General features: G+C 37.7%; 2 protein-coding genes across 13 annotated transcripts in view; both read right to left on the reverse strand.

The window, feature by feature from the left end:
- The window catches only part of l(2)k05819 (transmembrane protein 94-like protein l(2)k05819), an 85,000-nt gene extending 75,472 nt beyond the window's left edge, over positions 1-9,528 (reverse strand). For 2 of the 5 annotated variants that reach the window (XM_071666529.1, XM_071666525.1), the window contains exons 1-8: positions 9,306-9,528; positions 7,813-7,931; positions 7,189-7,335; positions 5,199-5,335; positions 4,773-4,966; positions 3,680-3,943; positions 2,712-2,909; positions 808-978 (exon numbers count right to left, since the gene is read on the reverse strand). In XM_071666529.1, coding sequence (XP_071522630.1) covers positions 808-978; positions 2,712-2,909; positions 3,680-3,943; positions 4,773-4,966; positions 5,199-5,335; positions 7,189-7,335; positions 7,813-7,916 — 1,215 coding nt within the window. In that variant the 5' untranslated portion in view covers positions 7,917-7,931; positions 9,306-9,528. Of the gene's footprint in view, positions 1-807; positions 979-2,711; positions 2,910-3,679; positions 3,944-4,772; positions 4,967-5,198; positions 5,336-7,188; positions 7,336-7,812; positions 7,932-9,182; positions 9,202-9,305 lie in introns of those variants that run through there. The other 3 variants (XM_071666526.1, XM_071666528.1, XM_071666527.1) reach the window with 3 other exon arrangements.
- A 6,885-nt stretch (positions 9,529-16,413) lies between these two features.
- LOC139751264 (uncharacterized) overlaps positions 16,414-24,412 on the reverse strand; it is a 142,117-nt gene continuing 134,118 nt past the window's right edge. For 4 of the 8 annotated variants that reach the window (XM_071666553.1, XM_071666557.1, XM_071666556.1 and 1 more), the window contains 8 exons: positions 23,142-23,213; positions 22,135-22,217; positions 21,800-21,896; positions 21,437-21,493; positions 19,642-19,767; positions 19,001-19,271; positions 18,413-18,639; positions 16,414-17,274 (listed from right to left, as the gene is read on the reverse strand). In XM_071666553.1, coding sequence (XP_071522654.1) covers positions 16,927-17,274; positions 18,413-18,639; positions 19,001-19,271; positions 19,642-19,767; positions 21,437-21,493; positions 21,800-21,896; positions 22,135-22,217; positions 23,142-23,213 — 1,281 coding nt within the window. In that variant the 3' untranslated portion in view covers positions 16,414-16,926. The remainder of the gene's footprint in view (positions 17,275-18,412; positions 18,640-19,000; positions 19,272-19,641; positions 19,768-21,436; positions 21,494-21,799; positions 21,897-22,134; positions 22,218-23,141; positions 23,214-24,412) is intronic. The other 4 variants (XM_071666561.1, XM_071666560.1, XM_071666558.1 and 1 more) reach the window with 1 other exon arrangement.

Genomic DNA, 24,412 nt, shown 5'->3' on the forward strand with positions numbered 1-24,412 from the left:
GTAAAACCATTTCTTGATTCCAGACAAAATCAGAATAAGATCAGAAAATAACATTCGTGGCTATCTGCTTCAAATCATTTCACCTCTGTGCCATGATGTCATGTGAGCTTAGGTGGGTTACTGAGGGTTGTTGAGTTGCTGTGAATGAACACCTGGGGACCTCATCACATGATTTACAATGGGCAGAGGAGGGATCCATCTCCATTTGAGGATTTCAGAAGGGAGGAAATGGAGTTTTAACTTCCTCCTAAACAAGTGCTCTCTCAGATGCTCATAGGGTTATGCCTTCAGTACACAGTTTTTATCATTTAAATCCTTTAGTGTTAGCATAACTTCCTTCATTCCTTCAACAAGCAACCCTCCTAATTCTTCCATTATCAAACCATTATACACATGAAACATCATGTATAATATAGTTCTAGCAGTTTTTATGATATTCCTCTGACCCCAAATATAGTCATAACCTCACATGTATGATTATGTTACCCCAAGTACACAATCCAATTACACAATGTCCACACCATCCAATCTCATGTAACTGTTCCCATGTTAAACTTTTCCTTTCATGACTTGTCCTGAGTAATCTTTTGATTCATATGAAAAAATTGCTAACTGAAGAATGATGTCACAATGAAGCATATCAAATGATGAAGCAGAAAGGGTGTAAGAGCTGAGATTTAGAAAGAAAGGGTGTAAGAGCCAAGATTTAGAAAATAAAGATATTTTGTCAGTTATCCATATATGAAACAGAGAGGAAGTATCGATCACTATATGTTTATAAGAAAGAAGCATAAGTAAACACTCTACCGTTACTGATGCTAGAACATGAAGTATATTTGCTGTTCTTATGGGGAATGGTTCCCATCCCAGTGTAGTAAATACAAAATGCTTCCGAAGTTCTAACCACTTCACTGACATTTCAGACAACTGCAGGGCCTCAAGCTCTGCATCTTCAAATGGGTCTTCAACTGGATCACTCTAAAAGGAAAGTAAAGCAAGATTTCAGGAACTAACCATATTTTTCCTTTAAATAAAAACAATCCAAGATGCATTATTTTATGTACCTAAACCATCAAATTATTTGAGCAAGTCTTGCAGTTCATGAAAACTGAAAAATTATAAAAGAAACTGAAAAGACAACAAAGGCCACATTCGTTCACACTCAGTCTTTAGCTGTCATGTGTAATGCACCAAAATCACAGCTCCCTTTCCACATCCAGGCCCCACAAAACTTTCCATGGCTTACCGCAGACGCTTCACATACCCTGGCTCAATCCAATGACAGCACATTGACCCTGATATACATATATATATATATATATATACATATCTTATTATCACTGTTATACTTAATCGTAATTTCCCGCATCAGTGAGGTAGTGCCAAGAAAAGACAAAAAATGACCCATCCACTCATATACACATATATACACATAAACATACATACAAGTACATATACATACCATACATATACACTGACATATACATATATGCACATGTACATATTCATTCTTGCTTGCCTTCATCAATTCCTGGCACCATCCTGCCCCAAAGGAAACAGCATCGCCATCAACTGCATCATCGTGGTAGTAACAGGAAAAAAGACAAAAAAAAAATGACCACATTCATTCAACTCAGTCTCTAGCTGTCATGTTTAATGCACCAAAACCACAGCTCCCTATCCACATCCTGGACCTACAGACCTTTCCATGGTTTACCCCAAACGTTTCACATGCCCTGGTACAGTCCTTTGACAGCATGTTGACCCCAGTATACCACATCATTCCAATTCATTCTATTCCTCACATGCCTCCCACCCTCCTATATGTTCAGGCCCCAATCACTCGAAATCTTTTTCACTCCATCCTTCCACCACCAATTTGGTCTCCCGCTTCTCCTTGTTCCCCCAACCTCAGACATATATCCTCTCTGTCGACCTTTCTTCACTCATTCTCTCCTTATGTCCAAACCTTTTATTACCACACATCTCTCATCCTTTTATTATTCATTTGTTCAAACCACCTCACACCCACCACATTGTCCTCAAACATTTCTTTTCCAACACATCCACCCTCCTCTGTACAACCCTATCTATAGCCCATGCCTTGCAACCATAAAATATTGTTGGAACTACTATTCCTTCAAAAATACCCATTTTCGCTATCTCAGATAACGTTCTCTCCTTACACATTCTTGCTCTCTAAGATAACGATCTCTCCTTTCACATTCTTCATAGCTCCCAGAATCTTCACCCCCTCCCTCACCCTGTGCCTCACTTCCACTTCCATGGTTCCATTCGCTGACAAGTCCACTCCCAGATATCTAAAACAATTCACTTCCTTCAACCTTTCTCCAATCAAACTTATATCCCAATTAACTTGTCCCTCAACCCTGCTGAACCTAATAAACTTGCTCTTATCCACATTTACTCTCAACTTTCTCCTTTCACACACTTTACCAAACTGTCACCAACTTCTGGAGTTTCTCACTGAAGTCAGCCACCAGTGCTGTTTCATCAGCGAACAACAACTGACTCACTTCCCATCCCTCTCTCCAAAACTCTTGAATTTACCTCCCTAACCATCCCATTCATAAACAAATTAAAAAACCATGGAGACATCACATGCCCCTGCCGCAGGCAGACCTTCACTGGGAACCAGTCACTCTCCTCTCATCCTACAGTTGTATTTACTGAGCAGTACAAACACCAACCTGCAAACTGCAAGCATGATGGTACATGGTGAGGATACGTGCAATACCCAACCAGTTGAGAATGAGCCACGCCAAGGGCAAACCCAGTGGGATGAGGGGAAGAGCCACACATACAGGACCAATTAGGAGCATCTCTGTCCAGTCCCCAACCCAACTTCCATAATATAACCGGAGACTGCTGATCATAAGCATTAGGCTCTGGAGAAAAAGAAGATAATTACTTTTAAAATGAGACATTAGCTGAAGCACTGAAAATATTTTCTGACATGCATTCAAATTCAACATGAGGCTTAATGCACAAATATTCTAGTCAAATTCAACATGAGGCTTAATGTACATTATTCTAGTCCACATACTATAAATATTAATAATTCAAGAGTTTATGATAATTTTTTCTGAATAACATGGGAGAATCGGAAAATACATAGATTTTGAAAAATATATTTATCCATCATTTATTTATATTTATTATTCATTTGTCACTGTCTCCCGCATTAGCGAGGTAGCGCAAGGAAATAGACGAAAGAATGGCCCAGCCCACCCACATACAAATGTATATAAATACACGTCCACACGCGCACATATACATACCTATGCATTTCAACGTATACATATATATACATACACAGACATATACATATATATACATGTACATAATTCATACTTGCTGCCTTTATTAATTTCCATTGCCACCCTCTCACACATGAAATGACACCCCCTCCCCCGGACACGTGCGAGGTAGCACTAAGAAAAGACAATAAAGGCCACATTCATTCACACTCAGTCTCTAGCTGTCATGTATAATGCACTGAAACCATGGCTTATCCATAACATCATATATTATCAAGGCCAAATCTAATTAAAGACTAATCTCATTACATCTAAGTTAGAAAATCACCATTATGATAATACATATCTATACAAAGTACATAGGAAACACTGTATTCTTTTATCACATTATTACTTACCACCACTAGAGGTAATGTGATTGATTCCATTGTCCAACTGAAAAGGCAATAACGCTGTTTGTTAAAAACAGTCACTGGTCTGTTAAGAGCCTCAGCAAGTAAAATCCTCAGGTTGATGATGTATGGAGTTTCTAGCAGCATGTAAGGGGTAGCTTTGAGTGGAGTCCTGGCCTTAGGGGAGCTGAAACCTTCTCCAACACCTTCAAGGTTTGGGGAGTATACATCTCCCATGTGAAGCTCCCCTCCAACCCCACTACAGATATCCTGCAAGTTAAAAAGCAATTTCTAGATCACTGTGAATGCTATGCACCTTTCCCTACTTGAGGTAAACATAACATAAACCATAATCTTATCCCATATCCATGAAACCTAAACTGAAACATATCCCTGTATTCTCACCAAATGCCCTTTCATCTTAATTTTGATTCTGCTTAGTAACTACATTTTCTTTTCGCTCATGTCTTCATTATTTCCCACAAGTGAAGTAGCATTAAGAGCAGATGGCTGAGCCTATGGGAAAAAGATACATGGCCAGCTTCTTTCCCTTTTATATGCAGGAGATATAAAGGCAGTATTCTTTCTCCCCTATCCCCAGGGATGATGTCTATTTCTATTCATTCAAACTACAAATTCCATAAACCTTCATGAAACTTCCCGCCTGCTCCACACACATCATGCCACTTGTAACCAATTGCCTCTTTTGATAACCCTACTGTATGCCTTACATCTTATATCTATCAAGCCAGTTTCTCTCTGTGTCATGTCCATTCCTTATACACATTTCTTCACACACTACTGAAATCTCTACTATCTCTTATGCCTTGCAAAAATCATTGTATCTCAACTAGTTTGCAATATGCAAAAGGCACCTGCTATCTCATTCAGAATACATAAAATATCAAAAATAGTGACAAGTATATTTCAAAGGATCACTGGAAATTGAGAATTTGTTTAACATGACATCTTAGTCTCCTTGGCACTATTGGCTGGATGTGTATGCCAGCTGAGTAATTATACCTGGGTGTGTAGGTCAGGTGGGTATATGTGTCAGCAAGAATATTTCACATGGCACTGCAACTGTTCAAAATCTTACCTGTATAGGTTTACATCTACCAGGAACTTTCTGTCCTGGTTTAAGAAGGATGGTGTCCCCTCGCACCAGAAGTGACCATGGGAGATTGACTGTGTTTCCATCACGCTGTGTCCACTGCAAAGTTATGCAAGGAGACAGTGGGGAGTGAAGATGTGGATAGTTTTCTGTAGACCATAATACACTGCTCTGAAATTCTGAAATGGAAGAAATCTTATGAAGAATTTGCTCACGCAGCACTTTCAGCTGTTATGGTTTACTTGAATATCCTATCATTTTGTAAAATATAGTGTAACAAATATAATCAGCCAAAACTCTGCCCTCTGCAAGAGTTATGAGAAAATTATGAAATTTACTAGGAAACATATTTACAAAACAGTTATCAAAGGCACTTTTATCAGTAAGAGGCTTCTATAAAAGATATTTTACCTTTTAGATCCTTCAAGACATTATGTGTCAGTCTTGGAAGCTCTTTGTGCCTTAACTGTGTGTCCCACCACACTAAATATACATTGAAGATTACTACCAAGAAAATAAAGAAGGACTCAGCAGGCAGATAGTGGTATCTGAAATAGGGAAAATTCTGTAAGTATCACCGATAAAACCTACTTTTCTTAGAAATGTAAATCATAAAGTGTGTGTGTGTGTGTGTGTGTGTGTGTGTGTCCTTTAGCACTTGAAAGATACCTTACATTTCTGAAGTAAGAAGTCTCACAAACCCCACTATCTGGTGAGGCAAATGCCTCTCATCCCTCATTAACCAAATACCGAGCTTTAACAGCCTTAGCTTGGCCCAAATTCACCCTTTCGTAGTGAATCAAAACACTGGTTTACTATACCCTTTCATGGTCAAACAAGCTAAAATTCTGTGCACTGTGTAAACAAAATTACGATTTTAAGAAAATTCTAACTCCCAGAGATCCAAAACTTCTCTCTTGGCCCATAGTACAAAATGATCCTGGAGAGAAATATCTCATCTATGGGCATATGCATTCTATCCTTTTCTTTATAAAATCTAAAACTAAATCACTTTTATACAGTTATCTACTATACACATAAACTTGTTAGATATAACTATAGTAGTAAAAAACAATACACAGGTATTATGGACATGGAGTAGATAGATAAGAAGAAAATTACTTAAAAGCATGAATAAGCATGGAAAAAAATGACAAAGAATGAAAATGAATGTCAGTGAGAAGAGAAAAGATGTAACAGAAGACCAAAGGAAAGGTAAAATGTCAGAGGCAGGGAGTATGAATCAATTTGGGGTATTTGTTAGCAAAATCTAAAAATATACAGAGCACTGAGTGTGATAATCATACATAAATCACACTGTTATGTTGCAAGAGAAAACACATAACAGGATGTACTAGAAAGACTGACTCACAAGGCATCATAAAAATCACCTTTTTCATCAATGTCACCAAAGAATAAGCTTCAACATATAGTATTACATAACCATCTCACTTTCAATACAACCACTTTAAAAGTATATGCCAAAGTATTACCTTAATCATGTTGTATGGTTGCGAAGCGTGGGCTATGGATAGAGTTGTGCGCAGGAGGATGGACGTGCTGGAAATGAGATGTTTGAGGAAAATGTGTGGTGTGAGGTGGTTTGATCGAGTAAGTAACGTAAGGGTAAGAGAGATGTGTGGAAATAAAAAGAGCGTGGTTGAGAGAGCAGAAGAGGGTGTTTTGAAATGGTTTGGGCACATGGAGAGAATGAGTGAGGAAAGATTGACCAAGAGGATATATGTGTCGGAGGTGGAGGGAACAAGGAGAAGAGGGAGACCAAATTGGAGGTGGAAAGATGGAGTGAAAAAGATTTTGTGTGATCGGGGCTTGAACATGCAGGAGGGTGAAAGGAGGGCAAGGAATAGAGTGAATTGGAGCGATGTGGTATACAGGGGTTGACGTGCTGTCAGTGGATTGAATCAAGGCATGTGAAGCGTCTGGGGTAAACCATGGAAAGCTGTGTAGGTATGTATATTTGCGTGTGTGGACGTGTGTATGTACATGTGTATGGGGGGGGGGGTTGGGCCATTTCTTTCGTCTGTTTCCTTGCGCTACCTCGCAAGCGCGGGAGACAGCGACAAAGTATAAAAAAAAAAAAAAAAAAAAAATGATAACCATATGTAATAAAACTGAGATGATTATCAAACCAGTGTGATCTGATGAATACTATATAAAAAAAGAAAACTGATCATACATCAAAGCTCTGACATATAGTTAAGGAGGTGACAGTACACAATGGGCAGTATTTGCAAAAGCAGTCAGCACAGATAAAGGCTCAAGTATGGGTTGCAAATAGTGTGAAATTTCTCTATAAGTCAATCATCCTCAAGTTATGTGAACTATATCATCGTGATACAAAAAGAAAAGCATGCATTACATGCACGTAAGCCATACCCACCTTGGGTCATTACAAGCAGCAAAGGCCACGAGTAGCATGATGCCTTCAATAATCAATGCTAACGCTGATGTCCAACGAAATATTGAAAGAAAGCTTTTGTGGTGGAATGCTTCATACATGACGCTCTTTGGTCCAAATCCTTTGTTTCTGCAAAAAATCATTTGGCTAATGACCAACATGTATAATAATCTAAGAGTTCAAGAAAATCAAATCAGTTAATAACTCGAATTGAAAACATTACAAAATGTCAAAAATCTATCTCAATGAGTTTATAAAGGAGGAATCTAAGTGAAATATCTAACACTGACATTAGATCCTTGACGTTTTGTCCAGATTCAGTAATACATCTAAAATATCCCCAATTACTTCCTTATTTTCTTAGGAAGACAAGGGAATCTAATAATTAAGGAATAAATATTTGCACAGTACAATCCTTTAAAAATGTAGGTTTTGAAAATCAAAAAACTTCTACCTTGGAGGTAGTGTCTTACAAGCATTGCTTTGTTGTTGCTTGCTGGACAAAACACAAGGGAAAAATATAAAACTGATGTAGCATTGAAATATAAAACTTTGAAAGACTCAACACAGACAAAGATATTCACACAAAATACATCTTAAACTTACTTTTCAGCTTCTGACTTTTGATATTCATCCAGAGCAGTGGCAATATCATCATGTAGGCGACTGAGAGCTTCATTTGTGGATAAGCCATCAGCAATGCAGGCCATTTCCCTGAGGAAAAACTATTTCCTCTATATCATCAGATATAACAACACAACAGCACTCATGTCTTTAAATCCTTCACCTAATAATTCATGTTCCAAGGTTGGTATCATATCCATAATCTTCCGTGAACCAACTCGCATATCATGTTGGTAACCTACCCACCTGCAGACAACTCATAAGCAAATACGGTATCTGTACAGCATGCCATGCCATGATCTCAGTCACAAAATAATAAGACTATTCATCTTATACAACGTCACCCCCAAAACTCCTTTCTAAGAGAGAGTACTTGGATCTTTCCAGAGGCTCCTGCTGCCTAAGGCTGTGCTGCGTCTACTAGCAGGGATATGAGGTCTCCTTTGGGGTGAGGAGTTCTTTGTCAAGACTGTACTCCCAATGATACCGCCTTTCTAAAGTGACTTTTCACTCACAGACAACCTCAAATATATCCCAATTGATGTATTAATAACTTATCCTACTTTTACAGCTCTGATATTTACAAGATAACAATCACAACTTTAGCAGACATATTTCAGAGGTGCATTTTTTTCTTGTAAAATACTCATTCCTAAGTAGCAACATCAACACATCCTCTTTATTTAACGTTGGTGTTTCTAATTACATAGATATAGTAAAAATATATCAGTCATGCCCATGATTGAGTAATGCATCAAATGGCAAAGCTATAATCAAAGAGATAACTCACCATGCAGGTCACAGCACGTGCCACTGCTTAGGCTCCTGACAAGCTATCATACCATGCAGTTAGTTTCATTAATGTTGATATATTTCTAATAGAAATCTTAGCTAACAGAAGACTTAAAGTGTGGTTTTAATATCAACTTTGTGTGTTTCATCTACTTGAATGCTTTTGAACAGCACATTTCCATGAACTTCATAGCCCTCCCTACTATCACATTTATCTATTCTCATACAACAGAAATGCTCTAAAATCATTAAGCTAAATCATTAGAACTAAATGCAAGAAACGTATTTATACCATATCATTCAACTCCTGAGAGAAATAGAGAAAATACTTAACTGATACGTTAGGTACCGTTTACCAATGTTCATTGTACCATACACAAGCAGACGTTACCAATGTAAACAAAACATGAGCAACATGAGCCTCTCTTAAAAGTCTTGTCTCTTAAAGATGCAAAATAATAGTTTACAACAGGAAATCTAAATAATGCTAAGAGAGAAAAAAAAATGAGACATGTAACCCTGACCCACAAACCTTTAGCCTAAACTTCTTGTATATTTACCGACAAAGGACATTACCCCCGTTGGACCCGCTCAGTTCCTACAGCCTCTAATCTTCATTTTACATAATGGAGAACTATAAACCATCTACTCTTTCTCGTATACGTCATTTAGGTAAATCTTACCTGATAGGTTATCACATATTCAAATAATTCTTGAGGGATACGATCCCGAGCAAGTCCAGTTAGTCCTGTTCAATGTTGACTGCATCAGCTGGTCGGCGGCCTACACTGCCGACCGACCGGCAGGGGATGTCCTTCTTATCACAAAACATTAATAATCTTTTTTCCCCATGATAAATGGAGACTTCCACTCCAATACCTGAGTAATACCAGTACGTTGCTTCAAACTTCATATGACATGATTTAAAGTTATGTTTTTAGTGATAATAATGTCTGATTAGATAGGGTTATCTCTACTGATTAAACTTTCCTGTATCGATAACTGAGGGAAATCTTTTTTTTTACTCATTCCAAAGACAAGATTCAAGATGTCTTATAATTAACATGTATCATTATTTTCAGTGATAGTCTTATTTACTGGACGGGTTTGTTATACTTAGGGAAAGGGTGAGAGAGGATGCTTCACGAATACTGTATCTTATTATGACCTTTCTAGGCCTCATATAGTACAGGTGTGGTAAAAAAAAAAAAGGGAAAATCATCTAATTATGACAAAGATGATGAAGGATTTATGTCAACTATATTCTGGTTGATTTTTCTTTCACTACGAAGGGTGGAACCTATTACTGGTGTGTGTGTGTGTGTGTGTGTGTGTGTGTGTGTGGTTTTTAATAAAGGCATTTTGAAATATATTTGATGTATAAAACTTTAAGCACATCGATGAAAGTGCTTCTGTAAAACTCCCAAGGCTGAAGTCCCAGACGCTGTTTCATACATTGCTCTGCCGTTATCCACTCCTCCCTCTAATTCCACCTTTTTATTTATTGCTGTGGTGTCCACCATCGTATAAATCTCCATGTTTTATCAAGATCCTCCATTCACTGACCCTGGAAGAGAATCATTACCACTTCGCCTTTCTCTTTACACCCGCCATGCCCTGCTTTGCCACAGTAGTGGGTAAGTCGACCGCACCTAACCTTGGGGGTGTGTGGGGCGTGCCTGGGCCGCCACCACAGGTGGCCTCTCTCATCTCTACCGAGGGCGACTTAACATTTCTAGGGGCAATACAGTCCTTTGGAACGAGTGGAAATTATTATTTTTTTTTCCATCAAAACCCCCTCCCACCACCTCCTGTACAAACAGGTCCTAAGATGTAGAAGGGCCCGGGTTCGCGCTCCTGTGCTTGTTAATTCACATAGCGTTTATTCCTGGTTTCATCTGTAAAGTGAAAAGTGGCGTCCACTCCTCACTGTTACATACCCACCCACAATACATATTTGGGATCATTAAACCTCATTTAATCGGTATCAAAAACAATGTTTGATTGGGCGCTTGAGGCATTGACTAATTGAAATCATAAGCCGATTAATAACTGAAAATATATTTATCATTCTATCGATTTAACATTTGTTAATACTGCATTGTTTATATAAATGCTTTATGCAACAAAACGACTGTTGATGTCATTATGGTGTCCTAATTTGAGACAAATATGGAGAGAAAAGGGCTCTTATCTTATGAACCTCGTCAAGCTTTTCCTTTGAAATGATTGAAAGGAAGGTCAGGAATCTGTCCGATGCCTATGTTGGCTCTCAACTATCCTGAAAAGACACATTTCTTGGTCCCAACTGGGAATTTTCATTGGCTAGACCCCACAGTATATATAACAATAAACAAGGTGTCGCCGGTATTACACCCATTAATCACAGTAACAGAAACCATTTACAACATATAAAACTAACCTTTGATGTAAGGGTATTGCCAGCCGATCTATACGTTGGCTTTGAAAGTAAAAGAAAGAGGAACCCAAACACAGATAAAGACTGAGATATAGTATCGTTACCCCACTAAGATGCATTTGTTTTCTCTCGAGTTACACTGAAGAAAATGTTGGCAATATAACTTACAGGAAGAACACCACCGTAGCTTTTGAATTACTTTGGTAGTGGAGCCAGGTGCCCTCAACGTCCTTGCATTCTGTTATGCTGTTTCTGTGCCTACCTTGAGGCAGGGGCTAAGGCGTACCCTGGCGTACCCCATATTCCGCTAAGCCCTTTGCCCGCCAACGAACGTCTTCAGGTCAACTGGGCAATTAGGCTGTAACAACGCCGGCATGACTGACCTTGTTTTGCTCTCGTACGCCATGTGAATCCAACCAACACAATGTATTTCTAAAGATATCAGACTTTACAAACTAGTATCTATTAGCCATTCCAGTGTAAATGCTCAAAATATCATTCCAGTGTACAGTATATTTACAGAAGAGAAGATTCATGTGTAGGATCATTGTAAGATTACACTGCGATTGGTAGTTGGGGTACTTTGAGACAAGGCATACAAACAGGGTATTAAGTACGTCGGTGTTGTGATTAGAGAAATATCTAGTGAGGACCTATTCATCCTATATATCATATTCATTGGGAATATCATAATAATAATCATAATAATATTAATAATAATAATATATATATATCAAGGAGTCTGTGGACTTATAACTTCAAATGTAAAACAACAGAGCCTATGAAAACCTCACCTGACCTTCAAGATAAACGAATAGCTTAAGCACAGTATTGTAAACGGAATATACAAGTCACACTCAGGGAAATGCACTGCCAACGTGGGTGCCTGGCATCAACAAACAGACGACATAGCAGAAGGCCATGCATTCCCCAGCAGGTGACGAATATAAAATTCGTGTTTTACTAACGTCTCGGCGACAAGGTGAGGTTCCTATACGTACTGTCTATAAGTTTCAAGTGCCTTACATCATATCTATATCAATTGACTCCATATTTTATTTATGTAACTCCTATCGTTATATTAATAAGGCCGTGACTACGTACAGATAAGCGAGGGTACGAATACCAAAATGGAATGAGGGTACGTCAGCGAACCCGTCTGACATGCCAGCTGATGGTCACATGGACTATGAGGCAAACATAAGATGAGTTATTAATTCAGTTGTGTGTGATAAGAGGAAGTTAAGCGAATGTGATTAAAAGCAAGGTTGTGAATGTAATCGGGTCGAGGGACAGGTTAGTTGCGTTGCGAGTGCGAATGGCGAAAAATTGGAGAAAGTAATGTTTTAGATAAATGAGAGTGGACATAGCATGGTTTCTCCCAACTGCTTCATATGACCTGGGTCAGTTCACTGACAGAACATTGTAAATGAATAAATAATCTAAGTTTCTAAAAGGTGGAGGCAAGACATATGGGTGGTAAAACCCTGGGTAATTAAGACTGGATTGTTAAGTGCCACCCCTCTCGGGTGGTGTGGAAAGGTTTTAGTGTGGATTAATTGCTCTGTAGGTGGCCGCTTGAACTGTGTTGTTGCTTCTTATTGTCATTTCTTGCTTAATTATATAATACACAAATCACCAATAACCAGTCAACAAGAAACTGACTATAGAAGAAACTGAGTTCTTATACCATATAAATAAATTAGTAATGTGTAAATAAAGGATATCTGTAGAACTCGGGTCCATACCTGGGCTTGTTTGGCTCTTAAGTTTTGAATTTGGAGGGATACAAAGCCCAACCTTTGACTAATAAATCCTTATATGTGTGAACCACCTCCTTGTAGAGTAAACATTCCTATTAATTGATGAATCCCAGTGTTTACCCACGTTTTCTTCCTCCTTAGAAAGGTAAGAGCCAACCATCCTGAAGTACAAGTGGAAGAAATACAGTGCCCAGAAGTAAATTCCCAAAATAAAGTGGCAGCCTGGAAGAGCAAAGAAAGAACATCCTTCCCTTAAGATAGCCTGAGGCACACCGAGCAGGTTTTTAATGCTCACAGTTTGAAACATTAGTCTCACTGACTACATGTGCAGTGATCTCACCCTGAGAGCATCATATGCTTGTCTGTGTATCGCCTTTGAAAATATATAGAGGGGCAGACTTTTTTGTTGACACTGTACATCCTCTGATATTAAACACCCTGTTCAGATTTTTCAACCATATGGTATTACCACCATACCTCTCTCTTTCACTGTCATCCCTTATATGATCAACCTGTCTCACGCCACATTGTCTTCAGGCATTTAATTTCCAAAATGTTCATTCTTCCCTTTTTTTCATTCAGGGCCTAAAACTCACACCCAAACAACATGGTTGGGACACCTATATCTACAAACATAAAATATTTGCCTTGAGACAATTTTTTCCATACACTCCTTAGTGCACCCTATTCAGCCCTCAATGCTCTGTCGTCATGTCTACTCCCAGATACTTAACTCGTTTCACTTCTTCCAGATCCTTCCATTTCATTCCCTGCTGCAATTCATCACCTTACTTTTGTTAGCATTTACTCTCAACATTCTCCTTTCACATATTCCTAAACTCTGTTCCCAGCTTCTGGAGTTTCTCACTACAGTTTGCCACCAAAGCCATGTCATCTAGAAACAGCATCTAATTCTCTTCCCAAGGCCTTCCACTTCAATAACACCATAAACATGTCCCTAGCTCTTAAGACCCTTGTTTACTTCTCAATTCCCAATCTATAAACAAATTAAACAACCACCATGACATTGTACTGCTTTGATGCAAACCCATTTTTTCCCAAGAATCATTAACTTACCTCCCTTCCAATATGCACATGAGCCTTAGTCTGATTAAAACTCAATAACACATTTAGTAACTTTCTGTTTACTCCATATCTGGAGCACTTTATACAAGGTATCATGAGTTGCATGAATTGAGCTGTCAAGTGTTATGTGTGACAATGATAGATTGTATGTTTGTGAACAGAATGCCAGTAGTCCATGTGTGGGTGAGTCAGAAAGAAAAGACAGCTTCCTAGGTCAGAGGAGTGCAACTTAAAAAGCCACTGAAGTGCTGGCTAACTATGCACCTGCCACTAACCCTCCCAATACTTACTTCTCTGGTCGGTGGCTGCCTACCAGCTACTACCTACCTATAGAGGTGTAACCAGATTCTCAGTGGTATATTTGAAAAGAAAGTACAGTTCATATATTATATCAATTTTCATTAAAGTTGTTTAACATTATATGAATGAAATATTCAGTTGCCACATAATTAACAAATAAGCAGAAAAATGGGCTACATAGTTGACATGGCTTTCAAGTATGTTTGCTATTTCATGCACAATTTAGGTAGTGAAAGGAATAGATGACCGAGCCTTACAGGAATAATCATCACATGGCCCCTTACTCTGTTCCTTCTTTTGGAATGTAATACAGGAGGGGAGGATTTCTAACCCCCTACTCCTACCCCTCTTAGTCACCTACGACATGCAGGAAATATGTGTGCAGTATTCTTTTTCCCTTTGCTCAGGAATAAGGCTACTGTAAGTGATTTTCTAATTTAAAACTTTGGCACATGAGGCAATGAGCTCTTCTGGTACTCCCAAGGTTACTGAGGTAAGTACAACCAGCTGTCAGCCAGGCATGAATATACAATAATAATAAGTTGTGACACTAATTTTAGTCTTATACTGTATCATCTTTTATTACAAATATTTATTCGTAGAGGATTTTTCTGTACAGTAATATCATACACACCAAATATAGTAAATCTTATAACAACATCACCATTACAGACAACATGTCTTCGGTCTGAATTACTGCTAGCATGTAAATGTTGATGAAAGGTATCAATTTATGATGGTCTTTCTTGTCTTTCTTTTACATATATATTTGTTCATAAACGAATACTCTATACTACCATTTACACCTTAGAAAAATGCTTGTAACAGTTACATTACAAAGCAAGTTTGTTGAGATACATACTACTGCTAACATGTAAGGTTTACGATTATTACCAATCTGTGATGCTATTTTTGTTCTTATATTTTTCTTACCCACTTATTATTAAATGACTGGTCTATAATATGATACATACCAGAGTAAATATCATAATATTACCACCATGAAGTCAGAAGAGATGCATGCTACCCCAAGCACATAAATGATTACAGTAATTATTGAATGGTGACACTATTCCAGGTTGTACATGTCTTTTCTGCAAGCATGTTTGCAGATAATTACTCTGTAAATCTCTATATCTCAGCTGCCCATTTCCTCCAGGAACTTCCATCAAGGGGGTGGCCATGGGAAAAGTCTCCACTTATCAGTGTCCTTGCATGCCTCCCTGTATACACCATTCCATGCATTCTTCTCACATTTCTCTGCCCCATTGCTCTTCCACAGCTGGTCTTCTCACATCAATCCGTGTAATCATGTTAACATTTCCTTGTAACCTTCCCATCTCACTTTCTTTCCACACCCCCAAACCACCCCAGTTATTACATTTCACCCACTCTACCATTCCACAATTCATTCCCTGCCATATTTGCTCTCTAAGATAATAAATCTTATCCTAAGACCACCATTATGAGGCAGTTTCGTTGACTGCCACTATGTATACTGATAACTGGTGTTGAGGTGCAGAAAGGTATGGCATGGCCAGATAACATGCTGGAAAGGTTGTGGACTTGAAACCTTAACTCATGCCTGTAGACCTAGAAATGGATAATATTGACCCAAAATGAACTTTTAAAGTATATTTGCATCATGTTTGTTGGGTAAGTATTTTTGGATGACACCCATTTGACTCATTCGTGTGAGTTAAAAAGCTCAGGTAATTTTGATGATGCTCCTTCATAATGCTTAACTTTAAAAAATGGAAGATTAAAGCTGACCTGATTAAGCTAATATATAGGTCTGTCTATTGCAAAAAAGTTTATCAATAATTATGAATTAACCCTGAGGATAGGTTGAAAATTAACCAGCTGTGTATCTTGTGTTTGTAAAAAAAGGAGTAAGAAGGGCATGAACAGGTGACTGGAAATCCTCACCTCTGCTCTGGTATTATCATTCTCCTTAAATGGGAACAAAGGAAAGAGCTGGGTAAGGGTTTTTCTTTGAAGACTCGGCTGTCTGTTTCTGATGCACCGTGTTAAAAATAGGAAAAGAATCCATTGACATTAAGTTTCCTTCATCATATATGTTCAAAATGGAAAAAGAATCTGCATCAGACTGAAGACTAAATTACAAAATCTTTAATGAGTACATAAAAAAAGAACATGATATACAGCACAACAATTCAACTTATAGATGATATCTTAGGAAATGAAAAATTGCTTGTGATAAAAATTTTACTTCCTTTATTCTAAAAATGCAACAAGAAAGTTTTGTAGTTTACAATTATTACAATAATTGCTACATTTATTATGTTTCATTAAGGATACAGGTAAGATACTCTTTGTAAGCTTTAAGAATGTAATTCACCTACTCACAGACTCAAAACAGAATCATGTTAAAAACCATTCTAATCTGCACAGTACACTCCATAACTCATGATTATTCATTTGGGAAGCAAATGGGTTCAGAGCAAACTGTACATTACTGTTCTCATAAACTGTACAAACACAGAAAAAAATTCTTCTACAGCGAGGTGTAGTAGTTCTAAAATATTGCAAGTCATAGATCCTGATCTTGCAACTTGGGAAGGTTGCTATGTGAACACAGTTTCAGGAAAAAACTATATGGCACCTTCGGGTTGTATCATCACAGACTGTTCAGTCTTCCTACAACGCAAGGAAGCATTATCACCATGAACTGTTATATATCAACTAGATCACACGTCATGCACAGTGAGTGTTTCATACATGAGATACACTGATAACATGGCTGGAAGGACGTGACTGCTTTCTTGCTACTCTGGAAGTGGCAGCTGATCTGGGTTGTGTTGGTGATTCCTGCCGTGTGTTTGATCTCCCTCGTGATGGAGACCTTCCACGAGATGCTGACCTCCTCCTGGATGTAGACCTCCCTCGAGAAGCTGATCTCTTTTTAGGTGATGATCTTGTCCAAGAGGCTGATCTCTTGCGAGAAGCTGATTCTTTATGAGTGGGTGAACCAGTTTGGGGAGGTGACCTGGTCTGGGCACTTGGTGGGACGGATGGTGTACCAGTTGAGTCACTGACACAAAATGGGGCTGATGCTGGATGCTGTTGAGAAAAATAATCTATGAATTTGATGTTATGATGAAAAATTACAACTTTGTATGGCTATATTGAAACAGTATGTGAAGTAATTTTTCATAAGAAAACCTCATAAATTCAACAAATTCATTCCACTGCTATGGACTTTTAACAAGTTTCAAATAACATATATCAGGAAAGCTTGTTTTGGCAATGTGAAAATATGTGGGTCCATGAAAGTTTTACTAAGCATCAACAGACCAGTATTCTTCAGAATTCATAGTTTTCAACCGACCAACATGCATTAGACCCAGAGGTTAAGCATACCACAGACTGATATGCAGATATCCCTTGATTATATGATCTGGCCTTTAAATCTCTAGCAGAAAGGTCAGTAAATCGTTCAATGTCTGTTCAAAATATACCCAATAAAACTGGGGCAAGAGGGAAGTATAACAGTCTGGTAACATGTATCACATTTTCATGCAGGAACGTGAAACGAATCTCACTGCTCAAAGATGGTATAAAATCCCTCCTTATCATTAATAAAACAACTCTTAAAAACTTAAAACTGAGCCAAGTACCCAGTGGATGAACAACTGGGTTGACTATGGAGCAACTGCCATGACCATAATTCAAACCAATACACACGACCCTGGACAACTAGTAACTGTATCAAGGTCAAGAATGCTAACAGCTACACCATATAAGTCTATAACTGCAAACTGGAATTAAGTTTGAGCCAAACGATGAATGAATAAAAATCTCTTTAAGGTCAATGCATCCACTTACACAGACCTTCAGGTTTTCAATCTCAACAATATTGACAAAATTTCCTGTGTGCAAATCTAGTACAATGTTCTACCCTTTCCAAGTAAAACCCTCTTTAAGAACTGCAAGAAAATATGCATCTCTTTAAAGGATTAACTATCTTCTCTCTTTTTGCTACAGGATGACTTAAATGCCAGCTTATCTGTTTGGATACACAAGGAATCACTTGATGTTAGTCTCTGATTAGCATAGGCCAGTGGTCTGGTGTGAGTTGGGTGGTGAAAAACATGTAAAATCATGTGAAATGGTGTGTTGGTGTGCAACAAGACTTCCCTTGGATTACCGAAGCAGTTATGTTATGCTCAGACCATAAAATTTCTATCTGTATTCTTACCTCACATGTAGCAACATACATACAATTGGCGGCATTATTTAAGCTATTGGGGTCTTGGTTCGTTTTACCCACACAGTCAGGGCCAGTCTCAACATCTGCAGCACTCTGAGTACTTAGAGCATCACTAAAATCATCAGAACACACTGATGACACCTCAACATCATTTTTATTCTGACTTCTTATGCAGGCACATCCTTGAGAATTTCCTGTTTCTTCAGTGTGTACCTCTGCATATGAAAAAAGAAGTAATGAGCAGAGGGATACCAAGACCGCATCATATCTTTACCTCTTAAATAATACCCAAAATGTTATTTCTTACAAGAATTATACCTACATGGAAAAGTGTAAGCTACATGGATCAATATTTCAAGTTGGAATATGGAATGAGAAGTGGAAAAGGAGAGAAAAGATATGAGAAGGCTCTGTCCTCCAACCCTTAAAGGGGTATATCATAATTATGCATTGCATTAAATACAGAGATAACTGAGGTATTCTAATTAATCTAAAATTTTCCAGCCACATATTTAACTAACCAGAATTTTTTAAGTATCAATAACTAATTACAGATGAGTTGAGATTATATGTTACCTTTATCTATTTGTGGTGTTGGAGGTCTCGATGCCTGAGAAGTAGCTGATGATGGAGTGATTTGACTAGATTGTGATAATTTTGCAGAGAGACAGGCTCGAGTTCTTGCTGAGCTAATCATAGAGAGTAAACCTGATGAAGTAGCCGAGCATGGTGGTATGGTGCTCTGTGGTTGGTGGACTGGTGATATTGGGGTATCTGGGATGGGAGATTCTGAATCTTCACATAATGTATCACCGCCAGAAGACTCAGCACGTGGTACAACCATAACCTGAAAACAATTCATCATTAGTGTTCAATAAAATTTCAAATTTCACAATAAAACATTAGTGTACATAGCACAGCATTGCTTCTTGTCTAGGCAGTCTCCATGAACTAACATTACCAAAAAAAAATGCAGCTATAATTCTGACCTGATATCTAAGACTGTTTTCTTATATTTTTCAGGTGCCAATGCAGCTTATGGAAGGACCCCACAGAAAAAGAACAAAGACTACTTTACAACTACTGCCATGGTAATTTTATATCTGATAAAAAGGTATTGTTTTAGGAAAAAAATCACCTTGTGCTGCAAAAGAGTATGAAATTAAGAGTGTCATATCAGCCTTTACTTATTTATAACTACTTGCAAATCTACTAGCCTGAGAGATGTGACTGGTGCGTGGGTTTGCTGGTGGAGGAGGAGTTGGGACACGGGCTTCAACATCCCCACCAGAATTTTCTTCTAGCGCATCTATTTGTAATACACTCTCCTCACTATCACTTAACTGTAAGATAATGAGTATGAATGTAATTACATTAACTGTTTTCCTAATAAAATGTTATACATTCTAAATAGGTCATGTAAACATAACTTTCCCCTTAAATTCAGCCACCTTTCTTCTCTATCATCTCAATCAGGTACATTTCTAGTTAATCTTTTCATATCTACTATTTTCACTTCTCTTTAAAAATGATGTATACCCTTTCGATTTTCTTATTCTTAATTCTCCCAACTCTACCATGACTTAAATAAACTTATGTTAACTGCTGGCATTCTACCAAGCTATCTGCTATTTCAGACGCATGTTGCAAATGTATACTCAAGGTGATAAGCATCATCACTAACACAAAGTAACACCCCCTGATGTTATATTTCCTTTCAAAGTTCTCATCACTTTTGGAACTTGAATGTCTTTCACAACTCTTGTTTTATACACTTGCTTTGTAACCACACTTCTTGCAGAAATAGATCCTGAAATATATAGTCATGCACAGTCTCCATGTGTATCCATTGAAACATTTACCACAAATATGCCTCTTTCTCTAACAAAATCACCTCACCCTCCTTTGCATCTACATTCAACCATTTTTCTCTCTCGCTCTTAAATTCTTTCGTTCAATACCAGTCATTCATTTTGTGATTCTAACAGCATATATATCATCTGCAGCATCTCTGACTTTGGAATATCAAATGATTCTTTAAAGCATTATTTTCACACTACTGGATGTGACTTCTAACACCTCATAAGTGTATGATACAACTAAAGAGACTGAGTGGATGCTTACAAACTACTCACTCAATGCACTATTATTCTCAAATGCACTCACTCTCTTTGAAGTTCTTTACTGACCCAATGACAATTCTGAACATCTGAACTTTCTCAACTTTCTTTATTACCTGTATCTTGTACTATACTTTGAACTTAAAGGGACATGATAATGGTAGCGCTTTATAAATTTTGTTACCATTTTAAAGCTGATTCACAATATCCTTCCTTTACTACTACCTTATGTTCAATTATCATTACCCTGCCAAACACAAGGTTAAGCCAGTTCAAATCTCTACGATCCCAGTACTTATCCTTTACACCTTAACATTACAATCCCAAAATTTAATCTTTACACCTTTCCCTAATAATCTGTTTTAGTTTCGTCAAATGTACAACCTACATCTTTACTTGTCAGTCAAATTATCTTACTTGTAATCAACTCTACTTCTGTAAGTGCATTCTAATCAAAGGATAAAATCGAGATGCTTTGAGGGCTACTAAATAAGAATATATATATATATATATATATATATATATATATATATATATATATATATATATATATATATATATATATATATATATATATATATAACAAAAATTAGAAACATCTAGCATTTTCATAGTGACATACATTTCTTAATGCTTTCCGTTACTTTAGGCTCAAGGTTAATTAGCATAATGTGGAAACATACCATGAAAACAGCTACAAAGCCATTAGCTTCACAAGTTAATAATATTCACTAAATCAATTAAACAGGTATGAATGGCATGGGATTTTACATTACCGCTGCACAGAAATATTCAATTCTAAACATACTTGCATCTTTCTTATAACTACTGCATCTTTCTACTTCGTAATACAATTTATACAAGTATGAAGAAAATACTCATGATATTTTACAGTTATTTCAAATTCGATTTCATCCATGGGCACCACGGTCTCTGTGCTGCCAGTGTACTGCAAGCCACAAAAAGGAAAAGAAAAGAACGACCTTTGAGGTAAACGCAAGAAAAAGAAAATGTAATGCTGTTATGGAAGGCAGGATAACTTCAATAAAGTTTCATAACACCTTGTAAAATATAAAAAAATCATGTTATTACAATGACTACATATGCCAAACTTTAATCATTATGTGTACATAAACAACTTGTTTTTTTTATCAGTCCATAAACAACTTTGAGTTGATATACAACTAAACTAAAACGTGTTCTTAAGACCCCATATGAGTGTGTGACAGATGAACATAACGTTTAGTATACTTACAACAAAGCCATAATATTTGAGAATGTCCATCTTGCACATTGGGCAAGTTCGATGCTCCAGCAACCATGGATCAACACAGTTCTTGTGGAACTGATGCCTACAAAGCAAATCATTATTATTTGTCAATATCATCATCCACCACAATTTCCATTTCGCGATATCTTTAAATGTACACAGTGTCTGGTCAGTTACCACCATATATACATATACATATATATATATATATATATATATATATATATATATATATATATATATATATATATATATATATATAAGTGTTCAACACGTGAGTTGAGTCATCCAAATCAACAAAAATTGTGCATAGAACTAACTTGCAAGGTAAGGTTCTGACGGTGTCAGACACCTGGTAAGGCTCAATACAGACGGCGCAGCACTCGCTCTCAGCCGACACCTCCTGTGCAGGAAGATGATGGTGATGAATAGGGCCAGAGCACAAATATATACCTGTACATGCATGGTAAACATATGTGGGTGGTATTGAATAGCGCCTGTTTGTGGTGACGCCACAAAAGAAAAGGACCTGCAGAGCTGTATCACTGTCAGTACCATTTTAACGCATAAATTTCACTTCAGAGGAGTCCATGCTGTCCCTTCTACTGAGTGTAGTGAAGCCTTGGAGCTCCAAAAATCCGTGGATGGGGGGGGATTCTGAGGTTGTAAAAAGATCTTAATATATTCTGACCGTACAAAGTCATTCATGACGACCAAGACCACCAAAAACTTTCGGGACTATTAGCTATCTTCAGAGGCAACCTAACCACACACACACATACACAAGACCACCACAATCATTTACGAGACCACTCGAGTCTACTACACCTTCACATGATCACTGCAGTCGGCCAGGAACATCATCATTGCTACGAAGATAACCAAGTCAACAATAGGAACAAAGTGCTCAGGTCGTCCCAAGCCACTAACACCCATGAGACCAGGCAAGTGATTAAACATGGTCAGCAACGGCCGAAGACAACCTCGTTCGTCCGTGGTCATTCCCTCCCCCCCGCCACCATCAGAAGCCTCCACGTCACTCAAGACTCCCAGCCTCATCCTTAAGATATCGAAGCCATCCTGGATCCTATTCTAATCCCCTTCCAAAAGACCATCACATTCAACCCCCAGGACCATTAAAAATGTTTACCCCCAGGTACACGTACGTATACACCTACTCAATCAACTAAGTAACTTTCCTCGTTAAATTTTCTAATGCAACAACTTCTTAATTAAAACTTTAATGGCTTTAGACATAAGCCTAAAAAAAAAAAAGAAAAAGGTTTGCTCCACAAGTAAACAAAACAAAGGATGGACGTCATCTTACCTTATCACCAGACTTCAAGTTCTTGACGGGAATTTTGGCGAGAGCTTTCTTGGCGGCGTTACACAGATGGCGCTGCATAAAGAAAATAAAAAAAAATATGGTTACTTATCTGTGCTGGCGCGGTTGTCAATTCTACATGAGGGCCAGTTATCTGAAGTGATTTAGATGCTTGATATTTTTTCCAGTTAGTTTCTATAAAGGGGCCTACACACTATAAAACATGTTTGGCAATAACGGTGTTTGATCATGTGTAGGAAGATAAGAAGGTTGAAACGAAATGTCTGAAGAAGATGAAATGAGTTTGATATCTTCCCGTCCAACATGACAGGAGTGTGGGCTTCTTAGGCAGCAGAGTGGGTTGCTGCTTGGCAATGGCCTGCAGGATAATGATTAGACTTAAGACGATGTATTTTTGGAGATGTGCAGGTAACTGGACTAAACAAGTCATTAAAATTTTTTTTTTTTCAATAATGCTTGAAGTTAGTATTGCGATTAGAAGCTTCTTAATGGAAAGTTAGACATTAGTGATATTCTGCTGTATGAGGGTTACTGTCTAGTTATGTTTTGTTTGTGATTTGTTCACAGTTAGCTACTTTAATGTTAGTTTAAGGAAGATTAAGCTTACTTTAGTCTGTAAAAGGCTACTGTGACATAAGTCCCTCTGTGGTTTGAAAGATATTATCAGTTTTACTGGGAATTGCAGTAATTCAAAGGTCTGGTGTGTCTGGATAGTTCACTAACTTTAGAGATCTGGGATGATGTTAGTAGTAACTTGATAAAGGTTGACTGTATGGTTAGCACAGAAATTCTTCACACAGGATTAAGGCGAGCGACTCAATATTTCTGATAGGTTTGTGCATTTTCAGTCAGAAATCACCTCACTAATTACCTAGATAAACATCATTCCTACTATTGACTAAAGCTGTTCCAGGCAGCCCAGCCAGAATAGGAAGCAAATAATCCATTCAGACACTTCATATACATCGACTCTAGCGAAGGTTTTAAATTAGAGGAGAAATTTTTTTAAGTTTATTCGAAAATGTGAGGCGAGATTACTGAACACAAGACTTATATATACATATTTCGAAGTCAATATGAGAGATACATATGTATGAAGTGAATCTAAAAAGAAAAATATATTTAAATACATCTATGTAGGTCTCAACCGGATTTCCGTGGTAATTAGGTCATTTCTACTTAAAAGTTGACTTCACAGTTCCTGTCTGTCAACGCTGCGACGCATGGCAATACTGTTACGACCCTTGGGCATA

Source organism: Panulirus ornatus, chromosome 11, assembly GCF_036320965.1.
Source record: "Panulirus ornatus isolate Po-2019 chromosome 11, ASM3632096v1, whole genome shotgun sequence".
NCBI lineage: Eukaryota > Metazoa > Arthropoda > Malacostraca > Decapoda > Palinuridae > Panulirus > Panulirus ornatus.